The following is a 13,523-nucleotide window of genomic DNA, read 5'->3' on the forward strand; positions in this document are numbered from 1 at the left end:
AGCCCTCAATAAATGTTATATGTTACACCCTTTATCTTATTGCTTTGGCAAATGTATGTAATTAAACTGAAAGGAGCAGAAATCTAAGACCCAGCTGCTACCTGAGCACTCACACTGTAAACCACTGTGACTGAGCAGGATCCAGTTTATACTGTTCAGGGTGTAGCCCTAATCAAATGAGGGCTTTTATATGAGCCATAAAATGCACGTAAGTGCTAAAAAGTCTAATTCTGTCCAACCATTACTTAACAGTCGTTTCACAAGTCTGTTAATCACGAGTGCTTCAAACGTGCTTATGCACATTCCAGCAATGTTCAGTCACCCCACAATATTAATATACTCCCTTCCAGACCTGTATTCATAATTTTATGTACTGGCAATTGTTCTCAATAAAATATACTTCAGTGGTCACAAAAGTAAAGTGTTACATTTACAGCGGGTAAAATAACTGTTGATCACAATTTTCTATGTAAAATTCTTTTTTAAAATGCTATCGACGTGAAATTCTCACAAGATGTCGGTAACAACCCATTAACTTTGAGTTTCTTGAAGATGTTTCACCCTATTGGGAGTTGTCTCTTATAAGGGTTGTTGACCCACTATTGATCATCTGCATAATCAAATGAGATTTACATGAGACTCCACCAATTGGTCTTAGAACTCAAGAAGCTTCTTGAATGAGAAGTGAAATGTCTTCAAGAAACTCAAAGAAGTCCAGTCACTTTTCTTTCCAAGCTCCTTGGATTACCATGACCTGGATGACTGAGAACCTTCACAGACATAACAACCCATCAATCCACACATGCACAGAAATGAACTATAGAAACTATAGAGGTCCATCAATTAAGTTGTATACAGAAGGATACATATGGATTAAAAAGCAGTAACTTATCTGTCTATAGACTGTTTGTATTGGCAACATTTAGGCAATGATTGGTATATGGGGATTCTAAATATCACATTATAGCTTGCATCCAAATATAATGTCACATTTGACCTCTGACCTCACTTTTACATTTCACATCTGCCTTTCTTTTAAGTTGGCCCCAAAATGTGTTTCATATTTAAAGAGTATTTAAAGAGTATTGTCAAGAGAAAAAGAATGAGCTGCACAGTTAGTTATAAATATACTGCAGTACTGCACTAATATTTGTCTTTATTAATAGTTAATGATGTCCCTTTATTTACAAATTAGTACATATTATCCATGACATACTCCTACATGATGTTTGAGTAATCAAAGTTAACATTTGCAATGATGCCCTTATCTGATTTTTGCTGCACTACAAATCTTCTTAAAAAGAACAAAGAACACCAAACGAATGTATACCAAACTCCATACTGTTCAGTTAAAACTAAATACTGCTGTAAGCTGTCAACTCTCACAAAGTTGCGTTGGCCCTTTAACACGTTGAGCTGATGACGCCACCGGACGTTCAACAAGCAGCACAACAAGGAAGTCTTCAGAGTCCACAGTTCAACTCTTCTAGCTTTGACAGCAAATGTTGTCGTAGAACAGGTAAGCAGAGCTAAAAGCTGTGTGAAAACATAACAGTTTATTCTGTCGCCGGCATAAATAGCTTTGCGACTAACAATAGCTTCAGTGACTGAACATGGCAGCTGTAGCCGCTAGTTTCACTTTCCAGTTAGCAAAGTGACAGCGTGCTGTACATGAACTTTAGGTTAACTACGCAGTAAAAAAAAGTGAGCTGCTGTGACGCTTATTGTCAGACTAAGGAATATGTTCTGTGTGGCTAATTTAAAAACAGCAGCACGACATTTTGGTCCTTAAAATTATGTAAAGGCCGGGCTTCCTGTAAGGTAGCTACGAGCAGTGCTATGTAGGCCATAATCACTGACACGACAGGCTCATACTCGATAGCAGCTATCGCATTTTAAACACAAAGTCACCACTTTAAAGCTGTCTCTGCTCATAACTGCTAAACTATGACTAATCTCTAACTATCTGTCAAACTAAGCTATATAATTATAATTTAAAGAAAAAGTAGCGAGTACAGATTCCTTTATACCTGCAGGCTTGCCTCCTCCTGATTTCCTCGTTTTGCTTTTTCTTCCATGTTTACAGGTTTAAAAGTGACAGTTTAAAACTTTATTAACACGTTATTGCAAAACAGAAACCGTGACATGTGTCGATAATAGCTGCTTCATATGCCACTTGTAATAGACAGACGTGAAACTTTATGCTCTTTTGTGTACATCCCAGTACTGTACTTGTTTACCTGCATGGTGGGGCCATGTGTGCAGCTGTACTACTGCAGTAACTGTCACAGCTGTACTTTGTTATTAATATTGTTGCCGTATATAATATTGTGTAGTTGTCCTTGATATTTGATTCTTCCATTATTGTTTGATTTGTGTTAATGTCATAAAGCAGTACCATAACACAATTCAATCATTTTGGAGCATTTCTGAAGACAAAGTCGATATGAAATATGAAGTCCTCACAGTTGAAAAGCTGGAACAAGCAAAGCTTTGGCATTGTTTTGACAGGCAAATAAAACACGATTCTCTATTTTTGTATAGGATGCCTGGTGAAAGAGTGGAGGAGAGGACATTGGAGGTGTCGAAGGTGCCTGTAGGAGTGGATGAGGAGCTTCTGTCTTTATATTTTGAGAACAAGCGGCGCTCTGGTGGAGGTCCACTTGTATCTGTGGTGAAGGATGGCGACCGCGCCATAGTCGTGTTTGAAGATGCAGCAGGCAAGTCACTGTGAACAGACAGTCATTTGTTTCTTGTCTTTTTTTTCCAAATTTCTTACATAAAGGATTTTTTCACCTATAGTCCCCTTAAAAAGGACCAAACTTAGTCCAAAGTGGGCTAAGAGAAAAGGGACTTTCCCTTCATATTTTGAGTGATTTGAAAACAAGAGTTTTATTTCTGAGCTTTCAGACTTTTACTGCTTCGGATTATAGATTAGATTAAAGCTTTAGATTAATTAGCTGTGGTTAATCACAGCTAATTCATAATTTTAAAAAACGGGCAATTACTTTTTGACAAAGGATCAGGTAGGTTTAGATAACTTTTCTGAATTAATCAATGAAATCATCATTTAAAAACTGTGTTTTGTACTTACTCAGTTTATCTTTATCTAATATTAAAATGTGTTCAATCATCTGAATCATAAAAGTGTGACAAAACACTAGGAAATGAGGAAAGGGGGCAAACACATTTTCAAACCACTGTATACTCAGAGCTACTTAGGCAGCAGAGGAAATAACTAGTAGATTAAGCTATACTGAACATAATGACTTAATACAGTTCTGCTTTGTAATCATTAGTACCAGTTGGATACAAAACAGTTCATAATAAGCTCCATATCAACAGCAAAATCCTGCTACTACAACTATGTTAGTAGTAATACAATCCCAATTCCAAAACAGTGGGGGTGAATGAATGCTGTGATCTGCAAATCTGTTCACAGAAGAACACAGAAAACATATCAAATGTTTGAACTGAGAAAATGTACTTTTTTTTAAAGAAAATTATAGGCGAATCAAGGGAGTTCTGGAAAAAAAGGGACCACAGCAACACATCTCAAAAAAGCCCGGACATGTTACAGTGTAGGATTTCCTCTTCTTTTAACGAAGTTAAAAACAAAGGCTGCAAGAACATTTTGGACTTAATTAGGTTTATTTGCAGTGACATGATTGTATTTCAAAAGAGAGGCAGTTTCTCAGAAGCAACGATATGCAGAGGTTCACCAGTCTGCAAAAAACTGCTTCTACAAATTGTGGTTTAATTGTAATCCACAGTTTGTAAAATTGCAATATCTAATCACCTTATTCACATAATATCATTAAAAGAAGGCCATCCAAGATTGATTTTCTCACATATTTCAGAAAAATCAATCTTGGATGTCTGTGATCTTCAGGCCCTCATTCAGCACTGCATTAAAAACAGGCATGAGTCTGTCATGGGAATCCCCCCATGGTCTCTTTCAGGGATTCCAGAAGTCACCATCTTCTCGTGGCCAAAGGTCATATAAAATCGACTGAGAGAAAACTGTCCTGTGGTCAGATGAATCACGCTTTGAAATACGTTTTAGAAAACACAGATGCTTCCTCCAGAGAGAGACCATCAGAATCTTTATCTGTGCCCCGTTAAAAGGCTGCGTCTCTGATGGTGTAGGGATGCATCATACCCATGGGTTTGCAGCTGAAAGTTATGTAGAGATTTCACATCTATTATTTCATTTAGACGTCTTTTTCAGGGGAGGCCTTTATAATTTCACTAAGATAACAGCAGCATGGCTTTGTGCTGAACTGGCCTGCCTGCTGTCCTGACCTTTCACCTTCTTAAAGCATTTGGAGCATCATGAAACAAAACTGTGACATAGCTGTTAGCTGCTAAAATCCTATATCAGATAAGAGTGGGAGAACAATCCTCTCCCCAAAGTCCAACTGCTGAGGCATGTTGCTGACATCAAATTCAAAATCAGGCGATATTTTTCTTTAAATTGTACATTTTCTGTGTGTGAACAACACAGAGCTGAGCTGATTATTTGTATTAATTAACGATAGATATTTCTTTTCACTCAATTCAAAACTTCACCTTGGACCCCAAACAGGCTCGAGCTGTCCACGTATCACTGTGCTGGCCGATGGCTTTCCTCTGCAGTGCCATTTTTAGGTTGGCACAGGACACAGCATATTGTCCAGAGCATGTATTCACAGACTTGAACTGCTGCCTTAGAAATATTCTATCATGGAGTGCAAGCGTAGAAGTGATTTAGATTGTGTGGTCACTCTTCCTTATAAAAAATTGGTACAGACCTGTCTCAGCACTGCTGCACTACGGTCTTTTCCCCTTTGCTAAATGTCCGAGTACTGTGATGATCGCTTGGGTAGAAATGTGAGTAAATCTCTAATCAGTTTGACCACAAATATTATCCCCGTTTCATTAACTCAGTATCATTAGGTGCTATATTTCTCTGCCCTATTTGTAGTCTAATTTCTGTAAGTACCAATAAACTTAGATAATATATCTGTGTAGAAACAACTTAAGCATGCAGTGCAGCACCACTGTCAACACTTAAATAGTCTCCCAGAGTTAGGATGGAGAGAATCATCTTGATGCTGTGTAAGACAAAATGTCATCCTGCAAATTTGTTGAAGACTTGGTTAAAAAACACTGGCCTGTATAATGACCTGTGATAACCTGACTGTTTAAAAACTTGTAAACATTTCTTTTTATAGTAAGAAGCACTTGAGTAGAACCAAAACCTTGTTGTGTTCAAAAGAACATTTTAATTTTAGACAACAGATATAGACGGTGCCGAATATTTACTGTATACTAATTCTTTTCTTTCCGCTCCACTCATTTTTAGTCGCAGCCCGAGTGCTGTCTAAAGGGCACCACGTTCTGCATAATGCTGAGCTGAGTGTGAGAAAGCCTGCCTCAAAGGACCCGCGCAAACTCCTGCTGCGGGGGATCAACCCCAACACCAACACAGAGATGATAGAGCTCTACGTGGAGAACACAATGGGACTGGAAGACTACAACCTGTATCCCTCACCGGGGAGAGATCTGATCGTCATTCAATTCCACGAACCGCTCGCAACAGGTCGACTGAATGCATATCTTTAATTTTTCTTAAAAACAAAGAGTTGATTTAGACCTTTGTGGTCTCCAGATAGTAAATCTTAATGACTTTGGTCCATGGATTCTTCGGGTTTTGTAGTAGCAGGCCGCTTGTGAAATAATTCAAATTCTACATGATGAATTGGTGCAGTGTAGTGGTCCTGACTGAAATATGTTGTTCATATTACAGATTTCCAAACACTTAGCACACAAATCTCTAAGAGGACACTTGATGGGGCTCAAGTAACCGTGGAACAGGTTGAACAACCCGACTCAATCTTAGTGGAGAATCTGCACCCTGGAACCACTCCGGACCACGTCACTTTGTACTTTGAGAGCAGTCGCGGCGGGAACCAGGACGTAAAGGAGGTCATCGTGCTGTCAGAGAATACAGCAAAGGTGTCCTTCTGTAACTATGAATGTAAGTTTTACACACTGTAACCTTTAAAACTTGTCTGCTTTGTTTTCTGAAAATGTTTGTTTTTCCTTGAACAGCTGTGGATGCTGTCCTGGCTCTCTCACACAAACTTGAGGGTGCTGCGCTCTCAGTGAAGCCCTACTTCGATTTTCTTGTACCTGTAGAAAGTAAAACATCGCAAGAGGTGGAGACAAGCCAAGACACAACTGAGAACTCTGAGGAGGTGAATGATATTGAGATGCAGACGAGTCCTCCCACGGCAGCCAGTTCCAGCAATCCTCCAAGTGAAATGGCTTTGGAGTCCGTTGCTGCTCCACCTCCTCTACCAACAAAGGTAGAGGAGGTGGAGGTAGAGGAGGTGAAAGAAGAGGAGGCAGAGGAAGTAATGGAGGAACAAAGCGATGATTCAGATACAATAACATGTCATATTGCTCTCACAGACCCAGGGAAACATGCTTTGTTTCAGCATAGTACCATTCAAAGGGACATCAAGAACACGAACCCGAATGTTATTATCCAAACTAAAGACGATGGTGTTTACATTGAAGGACCTGATAGAGCACAGGCAGAGCAGGTTAAACAAACCATCATGGACTTTCTCTGTAACATAGCAGAGGCTCATTTCACCCTTGAGCTGGAAAAGGCTCAATTTCTTGCCAGAAAAGATGTAAAGGAACGGCTTCTACAAGCCACGACACAAAGTGGCTCCTCTACTCTGTACACCGTATCAGACTCTAATATTACCGTAACGTCTCTAACCCAAGACTCGGCTAAAAAGGCGTGCAGCTTTTTAAAATCCCAAGTGTGTTACTTCAGCATGCCGATGGACCAGGAAAATGAGTGCATGCTGAATTGCAGAGAGTGGTCAGAGTTCCTGCAGACTCTGAGTTTCTGCTCTGTAAAGGTGTCAGAACGAGGAGGGAATATTGATGTTTGGACTCTGACGGGGATGGAGAATGAGAAGCAGGCTGCCATCATGCAGTTTCTGACTACACCCATTGAAAGGGAGACGGTCATCCCTATGGAGCCGGGCATGCTGAAGTACATTCAGATCCACTGTCATCAGCTCTTGGTTGACATGGACCAAGTGTCTATTTTTCCACTAGAGGCTGAGGATAATTGTGGCTTAAAGGTGTGTATCAGAATCGCATGTAAAGACTTCATGACTGTAGTGGTGTAAACGTCATTAAAGTCAGAGTGTTTATAAATTATATTTTTACGTGTGTGTGGGTGTACCTGACAGATCCACGGCCACGTTGTTGCTTGCCAAATGGCAGAGGAGGTGCTGCAAGGTGTAGTTTCTTCAATCTGCACTAGAACCATCACAGTAAACACTCCAGGAGTGGCCCGGTTTTTAGATGAAAAGGAGTGTCAGAGCATTCTGAATGAGATGGAGGCAAAGTTTTGTGTCTACATCAGCCCCAAATATGTGCCCTGGAAGCCCCTGCCTCACCAGGTAATGATGGAAGAAATTAAGCTTGTTTCTGTAATCTTATGTGTTTTTCTGTGCTTTTAAAGTAAACTGCTTCCTCTTATCTTGACAGATTTGTAGGTGGTTGTTTCTGATTTTTATACCTCAAGGCTTGACTTTAGTTTTAGTAGTAGTCGTCGTTTCCCACATTGCTGGAATAATGTTCTAGTTATGCAAAAATATACAGAATAGGACAACACTGAATAGGTAGTGTAAAAGACTAAGTCAACCATGAAACATGAAATCCAAATGACAGAAAATGTAACCAATATGAGGTGAGCAGAGATCTATAAAATAATGAAACAGAATAAGAGTAAATCAACAAAAGATTTAAAATATAAGACGTCTGCAGATAGAAATGATTAATTAATAAAAGGGCAGTAAGAAAATGTTGACAGTGGATGCATAATCTGTTTTTGCAGCTGATCCATGGAGGGCTTACAATACAAATAAAATCTGTTCAGTGTTTTGCTGGCAGGCTGTTCAGTTCTACCAGACCAGAAGTGATGTGTTGTCGTTCTTTACAGCTTTTAAAAAAGGCTGAAAATAAGCAGCCCTATATCCTGTGAGTTACAATAGTCCAGCTGAGAATGATAAATAGATGTAAGCAGGTTTAAATCCAGTAAATCTTTGGGGGATAAAAAAAATTTAATGATAGCTCTTGGCTGGTAAAAGCTGCCCTTCACAACAGATCAACCCATAGAATTTGAAAATATATTTAAGATTTTAAGATTGTTTACGCTTGCTCTGGAATTTTTAACTAAAATGTCCAGATATACAAAACTACTCATATAGTGCGTTTTCTTACTAAGGATGTCTTTTGAAGTTGTAAGTCATTTAACATTAAGTTGGAACTAAATCATGCAAATGTTTTATTTATTCCAGGACATCTTTGAAGCTGCGTGGCAGATGATGTTTCACAAAAACTTCCCGAAAATGTCTGCGCAGGAGTTGAAGTCAGATTCAATGCAAATTGATGCTTCAGATGGAGGTAGCATCTTTGGTTTCTTTGCAGGTATCTGTCAGTTCTACGCAGCTTAAACTGTGCATTTAACTCTTTGCAGGTCTTTTAGAGGAGGCGAAGAAAATCGTCTCGGCTATTGATGAGAGACTGGTGCACAGTGTGCCCACTTCAGACCAGCAGGAAAACATGGATAACGTAGACCTGTACACGGCGTCAGATGACCCAAGCAGCCTGATGGACCAGGACTCCGATGTGACAGCTGTTGACTCAGATCAGAACACTGCGAGCGGCTTATTCTTCAATAATGGAGCTCTGGGCCATTCTAGCAATCTGGAGGAAGAGGCCCAGCTGTCTTTAGCTATCCAGTACTCCATGGAGTCGAGCCACTGGACCCCGGAGGACGAAGAGGAGCAGCTGCAGAAAGCCTTGGAGTTGTCCAGGAATATGAGCCAAAAAGAAAGCTCTTCTAATGGGGCTGATGAGACACCCCAGGTGCACCAGCCAAAGAAGGCTAATATCAATATTCCCCTGAAAGATGCAATCGAAGCAGCCAACACCATCCAGTTATTTGTGTTTGCAGGCTATAACTGTGACTTGATTCGGGTGGACATAGCCTTTGGTAAGAAGGTGAGCCAGAGACAGGTTGAGGAGAAAATAGAGCACAGGAACTTGAGGAATATGTCAGAGTACTACAAGACATGTCTGGACGTTATCAAGAGGAAACATGCAGTTGAGATCCAGATTCAAGGGACCATAATCACCGTATCTGGTTTCAAAGACTTTGTGATGGGAGCTGTGTGTGATGTTAAGCTGCTTCTGGAGAAAATCTCCAATTCTGTACCAGAACAGGAAATCCTGAATACTGTGCAGTGGTTGCGGCACGACCCAATCTCCTCCGTCACTGCTCCTTATTCTCCCGAAGCCACAGTGTTCATTGAGAATGCCTTTAGAAAGAAGCTGAAGAAGGTTGACATCTTGCTAGACAATCAGCCGCACACAATCAACTTTGAGAAGATGCAAGAACACAACATCGCTTCGGGGAAATCAGCGCAGATCTCCAGGAAGTTGCTCGAATTAGACGATTTAGGTGACAGTGTACCAGGTAAAGTGGGATTTATTAAGCCTTTTGTGGAATGATGCCGCGTGTGGGGCCGTGAAAGAGACAAAATCCAGAAAATGATTAGCAAGTCAAAAATGTCATCAGCTATCTTATGCTATATCACACAACAGGCCACATGATTTTTCATATAACTTCATTAAAGGTGCTGCAGTAGCACAAATATTGTGTGAGGTCTGGTTCAGTGACTCCAGTTAGCTGAGGTTAAGCCCAGCAAACAGCTACACCAACACACCAATAATTGAAGCTTTAACAGTATCCAAATGGACAGTTGTTATAACAACTGTCCATTTGGATACTATAGAGACAGAACTTTTTAACGCAGCAGTGTTACAGATTTATCTGCTTTTGCAGCCAGACTCATTTTTGGCCATTAGAGGAATGTTGGCTTCGGTATTTAGCCCTTGAAGTTGTCTGTGAGGAATATTAGGTGTATTTGTAGTTAGCTCCGCTGTGTTTTTTCAGATTAGCACACAGTCAGAAGTATTAGCATTGTGTACCTGCCTGAAATAAACTATTAAAACATAAAACAAAGTAAAGTATGTAATAAAGAAAGACATTTTCATATCAACAGCTGAGTGGGGAGACTTAGGGAAATGTATATAATTGTAACTACTTATTACGTCCACCAAGGTAAACAGCATAGCTCGAAAACTTAAGAATGAATTCTGATAAAACTTTGTATGGGTGTAGAGTGGGGTCATGTTAGCAATCTGTTAAAATTAGGCTTATTTCCACCAAGGTCTTCAAGGTCAACTTCATGATTTATTAGTCAGAAATAAACTAAAAGCCTTAAGACTTAGAAGTTATTATTCTTATAAACGTGGTGTGTATTTTCAACATTGTCACTAGATTAATCCGAAGGTCAAAATGATAATAATGCTGTATAGAGCTATTTAAAACTGTGGTTCTTATTGCTGCTGTTTATATTGACAGCATATGGAATGATATATGGGGATTCTAAATATCACATTACTTTGGACCTCTGACCTTATCTTCAAAGTCATGAAAGCTCAAACATTCAAAAAACAATCTCTTTACCTTTAAAGCTCTGCTTAAAATTGTCCTGTCTTTGTTTGTGGTATAATTAAAAAAGAACAAAGAAAACAATAAATATATACAAAATAAACTGATCCCTTCAAAGTAAAATACCGCCAAAGAGAGCGAGCTGCCTTGGTGGAGGCTTGCACTTCTTGTCATTGATGTATGTTAGTTAGTTTTTCCACTTGCATCAGTTTTGCAGCTCCCTGTTTATTTTATTAAATAATACGAATCATTTAAAAAACTGAAATAATGCTTACTAAATCATTTGTTTAACAGAAGACGACTACTCCGTGCTATCAAACTTCCCTGAAGCAACCAAAGTGGACGAGGAATCTGATGAATTCCAGAACGTGGTGAAGCAATTCTACGAGACCATTCAGGAATACCACAGCAAAATCCGAATCATACAGGTGAAACGATGAGCTCTGTCTCTTTTGCAGCACCTGACTGTGGCTTTAGTGGTGACTACAATCATTTTTGTTTGGTTTGCAGGTTGAGAAGCTCATGAACAAGCTGTTGTACAATCAGTACAAGCTTAAGAAGGCCAGCGTATTGCAGAGCGCCACCTACCCGCAGATCGAGCGCACCCTGTACCACGGCACGAGCGAGAGCAGCGTCAAGGAGATATGCGTCCATGGCTTCAACAGAAGCTTCTGTGGAAAGAATGGTACGCTGGCTTTCTTTGTCTTGTTTACATCAGGTTTTGTCACATCTTCTGATGTTCTGGTTTCTCCACGCAGCCACCGTCTACGGTCAGGGGGTCTATTTTGCTGTGAACTCGGCTCTATCTGTCCAGGATCAGTATTCCCCACCAAACGCGGATGGATACAAGTTTATTTTTGTGTCCAAAGTTCTAACGGGAGACTACACCAAAGGCTGCCATTCGATAAAGACGGCCCCGCTGAAGGAGACAGGAGATATCCCCCTCAGATACGACAGCGTGACTGATAACATTACCAAGCCGTCGATGTTTGTCATTTTCAACGACACACAAGCTTTTCCAGAATATCTCATCACATGCCAGAGAATCCACCGCTGAGGAGAATGGATTAGACGCCGGCGATGAAATTTAGAGAGAGCAGACTGCTGATGCTTTAATGTTTCTGCCTTCAGTTTAAAAAATCAATTTTGGTTTATAAAGGGCTAAGGTGTAATCATTTGATCAGCCGTGATCAAACCCATGAAGTGCTTCTCTGTTGATCGTTTCCCCTCTTTGATTTCCTCACTATGTTGTAATGTTATTAAAAGGAATCAAGCGACTGAACCCAACAAGCCAGTTTTCATTCAGTAACCTTAAACATGCCCTTTCAGCACATTTACAGCTCATTGTGCCGTGGCTTTACATAGACAGCACTTATTGCGTGACATTTGACTTGTAATAGTCGATTTGGTTCTCACTGCCATCACTCCTACACGCCAGTTAATATTAGCCTGGCTTTTCCTCTGTTAATGTCATTGTATTCCTATAAGTGGAAGACAAGTTTTTGCTGACATGCACCCCTGTCTGCCTGCTTCTGTCAGTATGAGGTTATTGTGAATGAGTCACATCTGATAGTACAAGAATATGACTCCTATTTAGTTTTAAGTTTGGGTTAAGTTATTTGAGTTTCTCCCTAAAGTTTTTCTTTCTTTCTTTTGGCTGTGCAAGAATAAAACTTAAGTGTGGTAAAAATAAGAGCAAAAAAAAGAAAAGTAGAGGTGTGTCGTCCACTGCTCTACAGCTGGACGCCAGTGATCTTCACGTACAGGTGGGCTTGGGTTGAAAACATTTATTCTTTGTCAAATTAAAGATAAATCTGTCTTGTTTTGAGTCTCGTGATCTATGTTCTGTCTTAAAACTTTAAAGCCGTATATCCATCGCAGCTGTTGCACACGTCACGGACTGTGTGCTGTTGTTTTTCTGAACCAAAATGATCTGTGAGCTCCAGTATGTGTGTTGCACAACATGTGATAGTTCTTGATTGTCTTCTCTCTACTGCTGATCCTTGTTTAATGAAGTGAGCACAGACAGCCTGATTTTAATTACAGTGCCTTCATTTTTCCAAGTGCTCTCATAAGAAGTCCATCCATTCATCCATTCTCTTCTGCTTATCCTTATCTGATCAAGTCTTGGATTTTAATTAAATCCTGGAAAGTTTTGGCCCTGGGTTTTTGCTGTGTTTAATTTAGACTTACAGTTACTACAAAAGTCTTTTGTTTTTAGCATCATGTTTGTTGTTTTTAATGAAGAATATTTAGTTTTAAGAGAACTCCACTTCATTTATATGAAAAATTAAACTTTAAATGAGAAAGCGTTTGATGGTCGTTTTTTACCCTATTTGTAGATGTTAGATCACTGTTGACCTATAACAAACAGATCTGTAGTATCTGCACACATGTTGTCCAGAATGTGCTGATCTTATAACTTTACATGACACATGATGAATGAAAAAGACGCTAAATGTATTTCGGAGATCGTTGTCGTAGCACACCTCATGCTGTAACAGCACACCTGAGGAGAAAGTTGTGTGGAGCCCGGCGATATTTAAAAAAAAAAAATGTTGTTTACTGTTTACAGTATTACCAAATCATTGAATTTAGGTCTTCCGTGGCCACAGGTGTATAAAATCAAGCACCTAGACATGCACACGGCTTTGATTTGTGAAGGAATGGGTCCGTTTCAGGAGCTCAGTGAATACCAACATGGTACCGTGATAGGATGCCACCTGTGCAACCAGTCCAGTCGTGAAATTTTCTCACTACTAAATATTCCACGGTGAGCTTTTAGTGGTATTAAAACAAAGTGGAAGCGATTGGGAACGACAGTAGTTCAGCCTAAGCTCAACAACTCATAAACCCCGTGAAAAGCCTTCCCAGAAGACTTGAAGCTCTTATAGCTGCAAATTGTGAGCAGACCAATCATATTAAA

At 39.8% G+C, this 13,523-nt stretch overlaps 1 protein-coding gene across 1 annotated transcript; it reads left to right on the forward strand.

Annotated features, from left to right (window-relative positions):
- The first annotated feature begins 1,402 nt into the window (after positions 1 to 1,402).
- parp10 (poly(ADP-ribose) polymerase family member 10) lies at positions 1,403 to 12,757 on the forward strand. The gene is made up of 11 exons (XM_026156323.1): positions 1,403 to 1,519; positions 2,545 to 2,720; positions 5,348 to 5,584; positions 5,792 to 6,022; positions 6,097 to 7,151; positions 7,263 to 7,475; positions 8,376 to 8,481; positions 8,555 to 9,556; positions 10,892 to 11,025; positions 11,108 to 11,282; positions 11,356 to 12,757. The coding sequence occupies exons 2-11, from the start codon at positions 2,546 to 2,548 to the stop codon at positions 11,652 to 11,654; spliced, it is 3,627 nt and encodes a 1,208-aa protein (XP_026012108.1). The 5' UTR covers positions 1,403 to 1,519; position 2,545; the 3' UTR covers positions 11,655 to 12,757.
- Positions 12,758 to 13,523: the final 766 nt, after the last annotated feature.

This window comes from Astatotilapia calliptera, chromosome 22 (assembly GCF_900246225.1).
Source record: "Astatotilapia calliptera chromosome 22, fAstCal1.2, whole genome shotgun sequence".
In the NCBI taxonomy this organism is placed as follows: domain Eukaryota; kingdom Metazoa; phylum Chordata; class Actinopteri; order Cichliformes; family Cichlidae; genus Astatotilapia; species Astatotilapia calliptera.